Source organism: Lipophrys pholis, assembly GCF_963383615.2.
Source record: "Lipophrys pholis genome assembly, chromosome: 23".
NCBI classification, from domain to species: Eukaryota; Metazoa; Chordata; class Actinopteri; order Blenniiformes; family Blenniidae; genus Lipophrys; species Lipophrys pholis.
The window spans coordinates 1,134,890-1,148,816 of NC_137645.1; the positions used below are offsets into that span (position 1 = coordinate 1,134,890).

The 13,927-nt window shown below is 46.8% G+C and overlaps 1 protein-coding gene across 22 annotated transcripts in view; it reads left to right on the top strand.

Moving 5' to 3' along the window:
• The window catches only part of LOC308127657 (muscleblind-like protein 2a), a 43,798-nt gene that overhangs the window by 22,113 nt on the left and 7,758 nt on the right, over window positions 1–13,927 (top strand). For 12 of the 22 annotated variants that reach the window (XM_080492821.1, XM_080492818.1, XM_080492825.1 and 9 more), the window contains exons 3-6: window positions 6,983–7,147; window positions 7,560–7,760; window positions 9,367–9,627; window positions 13,230–13,380. In XM_080492821.1, the coding sequence (XP_080348947.1) occupies window positions 6,983–7,147; window positions 7,560–7,760; window positions 9,367–9,627; window positions 13,230–13,380 (778 nt within the window). Of the gene's footprint in view, window positions 1–6,982; window positions 7,148–7,559; window positions 7,761–9,366; window positions 9,628–12,690; window positions 12,745–13,229; window positions 13,381–13,927 lie in introns of all 22 variants that reach the window. The other 10 variants (XM_080492832.1, XM_080492837.1, XM_080492834.1 and 7 more) reach the window with 3 other exon arrangements.

Here is a 13,927-nt window from a genome sequence, read left to right on the forward strand (position 1 = left end):
CACATCTCACAGGCTTCATGTCAGAAACATTTGTGTCATTTTCCCACAGCAGCTCTCCTCCTTTCACACTGAGAAGGACAATCGGATAAACTGCTGGGGAGAGGACTTTGTCACAGTGACTCTGATGAAGATGCTTCGGGATGTAGCAGCCGCATGTAAGCCTGCGCCAGACGCCTGTGTGGGTTTCGCACTGTGACCCTGTTCCTGCATGTTTTCTTTTTGCTGGAATCAGCTCGATGATGTTCTGTACAGCGACGCCACCTCCACAGTCTTGATGGAGCTGTCCTCACGTTTAGTGCTGACCCTCCAATGTTTCTAAGCTCTTCTACCTGGATTTCACAGTCTGCCAATACTGCCACTCACACTGCCATTGATCATGTCACTGAGCGTCAGAAGAACCTCAGGAGAGACACGACATGTAAAGTCCACCACCAGAAAATTGCAGCTTAATGGAGAAATGCATGCATACGCACATGTCAGACTCTACCAACTGATTCATCAATATGGTTTCTCAGGTGGAATTGTTGACATGGGAAAGAAAAGCTCATTTGGAGCATATCCGTCCTGGGTTAGCACTAGACCGCGAGTTTCCCTATAAAGGGCACAAGAAACCACAGAGGTGTGATATAAATGTGCGCTTGAAGTCTCCTTTATGAGGACATTCACAGCTCCCATGTCGGCTGCAGCCTATCGGCAGCCGCTCTCTGTCTCCAGCAGGCCCGGGGATAGAGCGCTCATTGAGGGCAAAATGCAAATGTTACAGTGGCGAACGGCGGGGCCCACAAGTGAAGCGCTATTCTGCTGAGGGGGTGGAAGACTGGCCCTCTGTGTCAGTGCCACCCACAGACACCCAGCAGTCATCACTCTGGCCATTCAGCCGGGCTGATGGAGGAGGTGGGGGGTCGTGGAAGGGGTTTGGGCGACAGATGAAGATGCCGGGGTGAAGCTGAGGCAAGAGGACGCTCAGTCCAGTGCCCAAGCTCCTTCATATCCAGGACGGTGGTTTCTGTTTCTGTGTCTTGGTGACCCGTCCAGTGTCCGGATCCTGTGCGTTGGTTTAATTTATTTATGTCAGTCAGTTTCTTTGAAGTCACAAAAAGCTTTTTCATTTATGAGCTAAAATCACGTAAAACCTAAAATCCCATATTTCTGAGAATATATACCTTACAAATTGTTAATTTTGGGAGTTTCTGGAAGTGTGTAAGCCCAAATTCTGATCTAAAAATGTGTGTTTTAATAGAAACAAATATACTTTTAACCTCCACATTTCACACACCCTGACCCCAAGTATGTCCTGCTGGTGAGCCCACCCTGAAGCTCTCTGGTGCCCCCTGGGGGAGGCCGTCACTGAGGCCCTCAGGCGCCCCCCAGGGGAGGCCGTCCCCTCCAAAACACAACAGAGTTCATGTTTGTGTAAGGCTGGAGTGTCTTTATTCTCTTCTCGGCCTTCTGAGGCACGATGGACTCCTGAAGATGGCCAGTGATTATCTGTGTACTTCTGGTTGCCTCAAGAACATGTTGAGACCTTGAAATGACTCGTCCCGCCTGTGAAAAGACCCCCGGCATGACCCTGTGAATAAAATCACAACAAAGAAGTGCGTCACTGTTCAGAGTGTCCGTGGTCAGAGGGGTGTTTCTCTGCATCCCTCTCAGCGCTCTGTCGCTCGCTGCGCTTGCTGACGTTTCTTTCTTTCGGTGTGTGTTTTCATGTCGGCCTGCTCTCGCCTCTCTGGAGGTTTGTCAGCTAAATGCTGTGAGGCTGATTTGGAGCATGCTCAGCGGATCGCTGAGAGAAATGGATTATTGCCCTTTTTAGGGCTGAGCATCACAACAAAGATGGAGAATAATGACTTCTTTATCTATGTGTGTTTGTTGTGTAATGATGAACAACCCAAAGTATTCAAGATGTTACTTGATGTGATAAATTGCAAAAAAATATGCCTAATTTATTATGATAATAACAGCTGATTAATGAGGACATTTTATTGTAAAAGCATTTAAAGGCAACAATAAACTGCATCATTTCATTCAGTAATGATTAGTTGCTTCAAAGCTCTTTGCCTGAATATTTAAGTAAATGTTTAACATAAATGGATTGCAGATGGTAAAATATCCAAACCCACATTTAATATCAACACGCACTTCTCACACACATTCTCTGCCTGAATGGATTCCTAAAAAAGAAATAATTAATGAGCTCTAATTACAAGTAGTAAAAACACTAAAGGATGCTCCTCGGTGGGTGAAGTGAGTGTAATCCAGCAGCCTCCTCTGCCTTCCCCACGGATCAGGCCCAGTGTGGAAACGCTTCTATTGATAATACTACTGTATGAAAACTTGGCAAATACTCAGTGCCGTTGTGTTGGCGACGGCTGTGGGGATCCGGAGAGCCTTCCAGGAGTGATGTGGGATTATATAAGCAAATGAATAGAGGCTCTGTGTCAGGTAAAAGAAACTGTTAATTTATCTTTGATCTCCCTCTCATTGTCATGTGTTGTTTCACTGCGGCGCAAACAGATAATTATCCAATCGGAATGGAGCCCATTATTAGTGCACGGATCATAGCAGTCATACGCACAGCGGCGACTGGCGATAAGAAATTGCCATGTGAGCGACCCCGGTGGAAGGTATAATTTCACGATGTAGCTATGGCTACACACCGTGAATCACAGAGGTGCTGCGGCGCTTTCAGAGATCCTTTTCATAGACAGCTGCTGCAAGGCAATGGCCCAGATGAATGGATTTCTGCTCTGCTCTGCTCTGAGTGGGTGGCTCTGACAGAAAGCAGAGTACATTTGCTTAGTCTGTGTGTGTGCGTGTGTTTGCCACCCCCTGAAAAGGACCCAGGTTTGAGACCAGTTGACGGCACAGCACCGACATGATGTATAGCCCCGTCATCGCTGATTAAAGCCTCTTCCTTTATATGTGATGCAGCGCCGCTTTCCCCACAAAGCTTACCTCATCCTATGTGCTTCGAATCCCCAAGTGAGCCGTCTCCGACTGGAGCCTGAACCCTTCAGTGATGATCATTATTATCTCACTTCAGATGCACTGTAATTGCTATGTATACCCTTCGCTACATGGCTCATGCAATTGGCCTTATCTCGTTTTATTAAAGCAGATGTTAGATTTACACCCTTACTTGAAGCTAATCAGAGACTGTGCGCAGTAAACTGACTCCCTCATCAACCGTCTGATCTTGAATATGAGTACTTCAGATTGGACTGTGTGGAGTTAACGGTTGGGTTTCCCCCCCCATGGGAGTGAATGTGTGTGTCCTGTGATGGACTGGTGACCTGTTCGTAGATCTCCCTGCCTTCCCCCTCAGTCAGCTGGGATCAGCTGAGTCTTCACATAAACAGTTTGGAAGGAGACGACCCAGATGAAGAGTGAAGAGAGTTGAACCTCTGCAGAGTCTGGCAGAGTAAAGAAGAGTTGAACCGTCTCCTGAGAGGAGGTGGACGGACATTAGCTGATGAGCTCCCGACGTGTGTAGAAAGACCACTGGGCATGGAATGACGAAACAGGGAGGGAGAGTTCATAAAAACAGGAAATAAAAACTGTGTGTCTGTCTCGGACTGCAGGTTGGAAACTACTGCAGCTTTAAACAATGTCTTAACTCATCTTCTCCTTTTTGTCAAGCATTATACGCTAATAGCCCCATTTATGGGTCATTTAAGAATCTTTATAGCCAATCCATACCCTCCTCGCTCTCCAGCCCCGAGAGTTTGAAGAGTTTAAGATAGTAACTGACACTGCGAGTTATGAAACCAAAGCTGTAAAATAATGAATCATAAAAGGCTCCGGGCAGGATTATTGAACTCTGATCTGATGTCTCCAGTTTTATCTGCTATTCAAATTCATGTTTCATCTGCCTGTACCTGCAGACACCAAACCATGGAAATCTCTTGCTATTTTAACCAAATATAATGTGGAATCAAGAGAGACTTCCTGGTAAAATATATACAACTACATCCATATCCATGTGTAAATATTAGAAATAGCTTTTCTTTTTATATATGATTTCACACTTCATCTACTACAAATAATAGATGTTTGTAAAATTGACGCGGTGCCTTGATTACTGCCAGAGATTTAAAATAGTGCTGGAACTTGTATTACTGTGGCAGCTCCAGAGAAGGTACTTTTTATTGCTTCTTCCACCTTCAAACTAGACAAAAGCCAAGATGAATTAAAACTAATTCATGCAAAGACTGAGCACAATGCCGTGGTAGATCATGAACATGTCAGTGAGAAAAGGCTCTCAAACAAAGTTTGACAGGATGAAAGAAGAAGGTTGTTCAAGTCCAAGGTCTGCACTTAGTGAAACGGCGCTTTAAGCGTTATGAAACTACTTCGCCGCCGTTTACCTCGTCACTTTAACTCGGCAAAACGATCGCAAAACGCACATGCCACTCACTGGCTGGAGATGAAGTGAACAGAGAGCTAAAGGAGGGGCGACAGTGTGTGTTTGTGTGTGTGTTTGTGTGTGTGTGTGTGTTTGTGTGTGTGTGTGTGTGTGTGTGTGTGTGTGTGTGTGTGTGTGTGTGTGTGTGGGTGTGTGTGTGTGATCTCTGCGGGGCTCGGCAGTGTCGTCGGCTCCCCTGCAGGCTCGGTTTTGGGAAGTCGTCCAGAGCTCGGCTCTCTTCACAGCCGCCCACACACTCTCTCTCCTGCACACTTACACCTGCCCACGCATTCTCTCCCATAGACACCGACACACACACACACACACACACACACACACACACACACACACACACACACACACACACACACACACACACACACACACACACTCACACACACACACACACACACACACACACACAAACTTTTTGGCTGGCAGTTAATGCATGCAAGCATCACCGAGGCTTTTTTGGTGAAGGGGTTTGTGCTAACATCATTCCTCTGGTCTGGACAGGACCGAGTAGATCTCTGTGTGTGTGTGTGTGTGTGTGTGTGTGTGTGTGTGTGTGTGTGTGTGTGTGTGTGTGTGTGTGTGTGTGTGTGTGTGTGTGTGTGTGTGTGTGTGTGTGTGTGTGTGTGTGTGTGTGTGTGTGTGTGTGTGTGTGGGTGAGGCTTGTTATGATGGAGAGCTTCACCAGGCATGTGTGTGGGCAGGTGTGATTCGGTGCATGTGAGCCTTGCGAGCAGACGGAGGGACTCCTGCAGCCGTGACTCCAGGTTGTGGAGGTCGGCTCCCGCTGGCTCGGGGCTGAATGTTCACGCTGTTATCTGCTCGCATGTGCAATGGAACCCCCTCACGCATATCTTTTTATTGTCAGTAATGTGAGAACAACAATTGCAAATAGTGCTGTAGCGTTCACAAATGTAATATCCTTTGTAGCGGAAATATGTTTCCCTCAAATTCGATGACAGATAATTGTAACATTGCTAACGGCGTGTTTGATGCTCTGTGCAGCGCCTTAATATCTGTCAAGAAGACCCGGATAGCGAGGTTTTATTAGTTTCCCCTTCGATGAGACACGAGGAGTATTGGTTATTTACACTGCGAGCCGGGCTTATACCTTGAGCCTCGCTTGATTAAAAGTTCCTCTCTGTTTGCCTGCCCGGCTAATGTGGGGGGAACTCAGCTCTCAGCGCAGCTTCAGCATCATCTTCACATCCCTGTTAGGTGGCGAGTGACTCGCTGCTTTCAAGCTTTTGTGTTAACAGAAATAATCCATATCATACTTTTGTTCATTTGCATCACATCCCATGGGAAGCGTTCCAGTTATGTGCTTTACTAAGAATAGTAGGGATAATGTATTATAAAGGTATTTCTGTCCTCCTCCTGGAGATCAGGCTCTGCTGGAGACACCAGTCAGGTTTAACTGAATATCACTGAAAGTCCTGAGCTTGATCTTGAGTGGAGGGTCGAGGGTCAAATCCAGGCTGCAGCATCTTGTTTTTGACTGTAGTTACAAGTTGAACACGATCACCACGTCAGTGTATTGAAACATTTAGTAATATATACTTTGCTGCTCCTTAGGCCTGTCTCTCTCACTTCATTGCTAACTTCACAAATCACTGCACTGCTCTGCTGGAGTCCCATGCTTGTCAAATAGAGTAGAAATCATCACACCCACCAGGCTGTCACAGGCCTCGTCTGGTGGGTCGGACTCAGTTTCACTGTTTGATTCTGGACTTGAAGGGGTGTTTGGGTAATGGCCCCCAGTCATTACCGATCACTGCACGGACACTTGGCTGACGTGTCATAGGAGGAAATTAGAGCGATGATATGGCTAATGAGGTCAGTGTGCTGCAGCTCATCCGGGGTTAAGGGGTGTATATATAGCTCCTGCTAGACTGATTCCAGTTTGGCTTCACTTCCATCTGCTCACCTTCATATGTCGCCATCATGTCACATCCTCTCTTCCCCCGACGTCTCCAGCTGTTCCACCTTTCTCCGCGCCCCTCCTTGACCTCCCTCTTCTCTTCCTGCCACCATATTGGATTATTGTGTTTGCCATTAGCCTCTGGGTTGACAATGTAATTGCCTTCAGTCACCAGGGTCTCTGTAAGCCTGACCCTCCAGCCCTGTGTTTACATTTCCAAGAGGAATACCACACGGTGTGTCCATCATGAAGCCACGGAGATGTAGTCGTCATGGCTCAGCCGGAGAAAACAATGCTTCTACATCCTCCCCACTGGACGAATGCAAACATTCCTCGCAGTGTTTATGTCTTTGACACTTCCTCAGTATGAATATGTATGCTGCCTTCAAGAACATGATGTTTTGCAGCGTTAAAAATCAAAGCCCACATGTCTGCCACATCTTCAGGCAAACACGGAACCTGCTGGTCATCAAAACAGAGCTGCTTCTCAGCTCCGTTTGTTCTGCTGAGGTGTCAGGATAATGACCGTGTGTGTGTGTGTGTGTGTGTGTGTGTGTGTGTGTGTGTGTGTGTGTGTGTGTGTGTGTGTGTGTGTGTGTGTGTGTGTGTGTGTGTGTGTCTTTCTCCTTCTCCCTGCTCAGGGCCGCTGCACACGAGAGAACTGCAAATACCTCCATCCACCTGCTCACCTGAAGACCCAGCTGGAGATTAACGGGAGAAACAACCTGATCCAGCAGAAGACGGCTGCGGCCATGTTGGCCCAGCAGATGCAGTTCATGATCCCCGGCACCACCATGCAGCCGGTGGTAAGTACGGCATCGCAAAGTTCAGTCTCGTGCAAGATGTCACTGTCGCAGTGCGTTTCCACAGCCTTCCGTAAACTTGCTGCTACTGTTATTGTTGTAATGCCCTTGTACCGAGCTGCACTGAGCTTCACTGAGCTGCTGTGGGTTGTTGCAGTGTGCAGCTGCCAGGTGTAAGTATGTGTAACTGCATCAGTGTAAGCCGAGGCCTCACTGAAAGAGAACATGCACACTCAGCGAAATCATCCGGGGATACATGGAGGTTGAAAAGAATTCCTCACTTTGCTGCCTCTCTCTGTGCAGTTATTCTCCTCAACCTGTACTGCTCTGTCTCCTCAGCCCTCCCTGTACCTCTCCCGCTCTCTGCTCACGTCTTTGTGAACACGTTGGTAAACTTCTTCTTCTCTGCTTGCAGCAGACGTTTCCAGTCAGCCAGGGCCTGGGTTCCACAGGTTTGAGCTACACCCCGTACCTGACTCCCATGTCCCACAGTATGGGCCTGGTGCCCACAGACATCCTGCCCAGCACGCCCGTCATCGTCCCCGGCAGCCCGCCCGTCTCCATGACCACCGGCTCCTCCTCTGGCCAGAAACTCCTGCGCACCGACAAGCTGGAGGTGATCTGCTCATCCTGCTTTTAATCAGTGTGTTCAGGGGGGAAACAATCCAAATAGTACAACATGCTTTGGAAAAACCCAAATGAGAAATTAAATTTGATAAAAACATCCTGAAACGGTGCTGAAATGATTAAATGTGGCACCAGCAGCAGCTGATATCTGCACAATGTGTTCCCAGTGAGCTGGAGGCTGTGAGATACACGCAGAAATACAAGTATATCAAGTCTTTCTTCACGTGAACATCTCTATCGGCCTTGGTACCTGATAGCGCTTTACGTCAGCCGTATCCCGGAGCAGGAGACGGCGCTGTTATCACTTAACAGAAATAATTACAGCTTGTGTCGGGAAAAATGAGATGTGTGATTACAGTGATTTACATTGGAGTTTGCTCAACACTAACTGGTACTTGCGAGACAGCCACAGTCCGACTGGGACGGTTTCAACAACTTCAGCCGTCTCCATCTGCCCCCTGGCACTCAGCCCTCAATGAGAATAGCTCTGTGATTGTGAAAGAGGGCACGAGGAGGAGGGTTTTTTCCCACTACATTTATAAAGATAAACAATAATCTCCCTAAAACCTGGAGGTGATGCGTAGGTGTGTGCCTGTATGTGTTTTTCTGCAACAGTGCTATCACTTAGCAACTGAATGAAGCTGCCTCTAATGAAACAGTTTCCCTCTGAGACACTCGCTCACTCCCACACAGAACCATCATGTGTGTGCGCGCACGTGTACACACTCCACTTTCCTGCATATATGTGTGTGTTTCATTGCCAGTGTGCGAGTCAAGAGCCCCCCCCCCCCGTGATTACGCCCAGGCTTCTGACCGGCTCAGTGCGTCCGCAGTCGTCCGGCTGTGGCTCTCACTGCAGTTCTGTTACATTTTGTTGAATCCAAAACTAATTTATCGAAAAAAAAAAGAACAAAAAGAAAAGAATTGCTAGGATTTATTGTGCTCAGGAACATTTGGAACATTTCACAGATGTCTGCTTTCTGCAGAGTAAAATACATTTTGTTGCTTGTGCTTACTCCTATAACCATGTCGGTTGTTGTTTTTCCCTCTAAATTCATGGATTATTTTTAGACAAACAAGCTGATTTATGCCATTCTTTTAGTTTTTAACCCACAGTTCTGTTCGTCACAGCTAAACTCTGACAGAAAAACATGATTCGAACAAACCTGTACCCATTTAAAAGACAAATAAACAAAAACAACATTATACTTCCATAAAGTCAGCAGCCACTTGGACGTTACTAGGGTTTCTGTAATAAAGAAAACATGGCCCTATCACGTATCAAGGATTTTATTGTCAAAACAATCATACAGCAAAATGTCAACAACTTAAAAAAACACTGAATAATAACACTATTAAGATTTTGACAACAGCCTGAGTCGCTTGCTGTTCGGCTTCAGCAAGAGAAAAGATAAAGTTCAGCTTCTGATGATTCTGCCTATTGTTGTTTACTGATTGAAAGCATTCACACTTTGTGTTTCTGTCTTTGTATGTCTGTGTCGTCGTCCCCCCCCCCCCCCCCCCCCCCCCCCCCGCTCGTGCATTCATCCGTGTCTGTCAACATTTGTCCGCCCCGCCTCTGCCGCTCTTCGCAGGTCTGCCGCGAGTTCCAGCGAGGCAACTGCGCTCGCGGCGAGACGGACTGCCGCTTCGCGCACCCCAGCGACAGCCCCATGATCGACACCAGCGACAACACCGTCACCGTCTGCATGGACTACATCAAGAGCCGCTGCTCTCGTGAGAAGTGCAAGTACTTTCACCCCCCGGCCCACCTCCAGGCCAAGATCAAGGCCGCCCAACATCAGGCCAACCAGACAGCCGTGGCCGCGCAAGCCGCCGCCACGGCTGCAGCCATGGTGAGAGAGCCCACCTCCTGGACCCGGTGCAGCCATAGAGCAGCCGTAGAGCAGGGAACACACACTCACACTCGTCCTCGTTGTACCTGAACAGATTTCACAAGGTTTCTGCTCCTTTATACTTCTAATAGAAAGAGCTTGTGGGACAATAAGGTTATTTTTAAGCACTTTGCAGTAAAAGCATAATCCTTTTTTATACTCGTGTTTCAAATGAATACATAATTACTGGAGGATGCAAAAGTGAGAGAATAGGACTTACAGAGATGTATAGTCACAACATTATAAATACGAAGGTCAAGCTATTCACAGAGGAGATCAGAGACACTGAACACCGCCAGCTTCTACTGATGAAACTATCCACACACACTGAAAACTCTGTTTAAACACAAATTCTTGCTGACGCCTTTTACCCGAACATCAAAATGTGGAGCACTGTTTTATTACTGCACAAACATCCCCACCTCGGCTGGTTCGTTCTAGTGGACTCCAGTGTACAATTCTCCAACAACGAGAGAGGCCGTTGTATACAATAAACAGGGTTTAGCCAGACCTAAACACATCAATGTACCGCCACAAGAACAATCTGTTATTATCTCACCGCAGTCCTCTTTTATTTTCCAATGCCCTTGGTTCGTACGGAGACAATGCGCCAGCTCACCACCCCCCCTCCTCTCCATCCCACCCCACTGCTCTCAATGATAAGTGCGGCCCTCTGCAGATCAGTGCAAATTGAATCTGGGATGGATGAGGGGAGGGGGGTGGGGTGGGGGGGGGGGAGGTGTATGTTCCCTCCTCTGCTTTTAGTCCAGAAAGATCCCACCACAAGCTGAGTGAGAGGCAGACAGGTAGACTGAGTTTGGCTTCATGTTCTGGCTGTTCCTCCAACCCTCCCTCCGGGCTCTGAGTGGCTTCCTCTCAGTGCTCCTTCTGGCTGCTGCACTCACACACCTCGCACTGCGCCAGTGCTCGCTGACCCCCCCACCCGTCTTTCTTTCATGGCATGGGCATGCTTTACGCGTTGCACAGACCTCCTCCATCGCTCTGCTTGCTCTCGCTCTCCTTCCTCCATGATAGAGACGACTTGTGTGTGCAGGTCTGGTTTGGATGCTGCTGCATGAAACAAGGAAACTCAACACCAGTCAATGAAAACATGCATAAATAAAAGCCAGCCCGAGACCCCAAGGCCCTATATATAAGCTGGAGCTGACCTGACAGCGCTGTCTTCTTAAAGCTGCAGCGAGTTCCTCCCATCAGGTCCTCAATGCTGTGGGAAACTGGAAGATTTTATGTATTCTGGTCACAATCCTGATGCTCGCATGCCTCCTGTGTTCCCCTCATGACCCAGTTTATCAACTTTATGACCCAATTCCCAAATTACCCCGTGCAGGGACGATGTGTGCTGGGGGTGAGGAGGGTTAACCTCAGGACGACGACTTGTTTAGTCAGCACCTGTAATCCAATTTTCTGTTTTATTGAAGCAGAGACCCATAAAAGCTGTATTGCTGCACTGCTTCAAATATCATTATCCATGAATCACTTCTTCAAATCAAATAGGGTAAAGTGTACTGGAGATGAGGTTTCACATTAAGTGATACACTTACAGTAGGAAGATCTTATTACTGAGATTCTGTTGTGTTACTGTGCCACATCATGTGTTGCTCGCCACGCTGTGATCTTCCTCATTGCCCGTTGAATGCAGCCATCTTTTGCTTGTCACGTCACTCCAGTAGTCCATCCTCCATGTGAGCTGACTAACACGGCGTTCCAGTGTGTCGGTGCTGCACCGTGGCTCCTTGAAAGAATCCATCCTCCTTCAAAACGCTGAATTAAATCCACATACGTTAAGCAAGTAGGCTTGTGCATGGACCCTGTTAGTGCTGCTCATCACATCCATGTCATCTTTTTCTTACTCGCATATAAACATACAGACCTAAAAACAAAAGTACCTTGTTAGGGTAGCTGGTAACCAGAGCAATAAACAGAGCTCCACATTCCCCCGTTAAACACAGTGTCACCTCTTCATTGGTCACACGCGCTGACAGGCCAGAGTAGTAGTGTGAAGTCTTCCCGCACGTTCGCATATAATCGCATACAAGCCGACCATTCAGACGGGTCGGAACCGACACACTCATTAAGGCGTTGCAAATTTATTGTCATCACAATATCGACGCAATATCGCAAAAGTGAGCGCACGAGGTAGACGTGAGCTCCTCCATGTATGTCCCATTATTTATATTCTACAGTCAAGGCGACAAACTAAAACACTTTCTAGAGATCATATTTCACCACTGGATAGAAGTTAGGACACTTGTGTTAGAACAGCAGAGGTCAGGGCGAGCTATAGTGGTAGAACAGCAGAGGTCAGGGCGAGCTATAGTGGTAGAACAGCAGAGGTCAGGGCGAGCTATAGTGGTAGAACAGCAGAGGTCAAGGCGAGCTATAGTGGTAGAACAGCAGAGGTCAAGACGAGCTGTGGTGTTTGTTTTAATGACGTCAGACGTGATGGCGTGTCGAGCTGACGTGGTGCAGCCATGTTGTTTATGTTTGTAGGCGAGTGTCAGACCCAGTCCAGTCCCCCAGGAGCACAGTAACTATTGTTGCTTTGAAAACTGTCTCACCTAAATGAATCAGTTGTGTTTATCCTGCTATTTATTTATTTATATATTGATTTATTATCATTACAAATGTTAGTTTACATGATTACTAAATGCTCTCCCAGTAGTTTGATAGTACATCTTAGATTCTTGCTTTTTTAACCAAAGTTTACTGTAGATGCTTTTTTTTTTTTTTTTTTTTTTTTTTTTGCTTTTGTACTAATTCAAAAAGTAGCAATGTTTCTTTAAAAGTAAACAAAACAGACTTTTGTTTATGTGCATGCCTATTGTTTTGTATGTGGTATACTTGCATTCAGATTATTTTTTGTTTTTGTTTTTTTCCTTCTCACCTATCCACAATGCAATGCTGTCCCCCATGACGCACCTCTGCTTGCTGTTACCTGTATGTTAATACGCTTGAATCCCATTGGCCCACTGCCATCATGTGCTCGCTGCCTGCTAATTAAAGACTCAGTCGACTGCCAAAGCAATGAAGCGACCCCTCGAGGCAACTGTAGACCTGGTACTTTGACCTTTCACCTTTTGCTTTGCATGTAGCTTCTTTAATTGTACTGTAGCCACTCACAAAATATAATTTGGCTCTTTTGTTTTTTGTGAAAAACGTTAAAAGTAGAGATAGCTATCATTTATGATCACCTGTGGCAATTCTAGATTGTTGAGTACATTGATAGCGTAACTTCTACTTTGTAATGTTAAAAGTAACTGCACTCTACTTTCTTTGATGTGTTTGTTTATGATTGCCTTGCTACGGTGTAGTTTCTCATTGTCCTTGTGATTAGTTACAGCAACTTTCCATGTTTGCCTTGTTGTGCTGTGCATAGACAAATAACAGACTTAGACATGATTAGCTTTGACTTGTGGAAGTACACACTTCAAATCCTCTGTGCTTCTGTCGTGTGTGCGTGTGTGCGTGTGTGCGTGTGTGCGTGTGTGCGTGTGTGTGTGTGTGTGTGTGTGTGTGTGTGTGTGTGTGTGTTCCGTGGCCAGGCGTTCCCCCACGGCGTCCTCCAGCCCCTACCAAAGAGACCAGCACTCGAGAAGAGCAACGGAGCGAGCTCCCTGTTCAACCCCAGTGTTTTGCACTACCAGCAGGCATTGGCCAACGCACAGCTCCAGCAGCCCACTTTCTTTCCCACAGGTAGGAGCTCCCCATCCATACACACACACACACACACACACACACACACACACACACGCATGCATGCAGATAAAAGCCCTCTTCGGTATGCAGAGCATGCACACACACACACACACACACACCAAAGATCTCTGAACGTGCACAGCTATCCTCGTGGTTATCACAAAAACACATTTCTTGAAGCAAAGATTGTGTCTCGTTTTAATTACTCGCCGTGCCATCGCTCAACTTTGATCCGCTCTCGATACAAACATGTAATTGCTGCCAGGTGGAAGGGCAGCGCAGGCTTTGATGGCAGCAATAAAAGATATGAAGTATTACCACCTCAATGTGGGACACCTGCCAGGCTCATGGCCCCGGGCATACAAACAAGCCACACACTGTCCCAACCTGCAGGAATAAATTCACTTTGTTTTACTTCCAGTTTTAAATGAGGCAACAATATCATTATGCAAAGCAGAAAAACAAATTGGAGATGACGTGGGAGGAAGTACAAACTCATTAAATTCCACCTTTCCTCCATCTGTTATTGAGCAATAATATACTT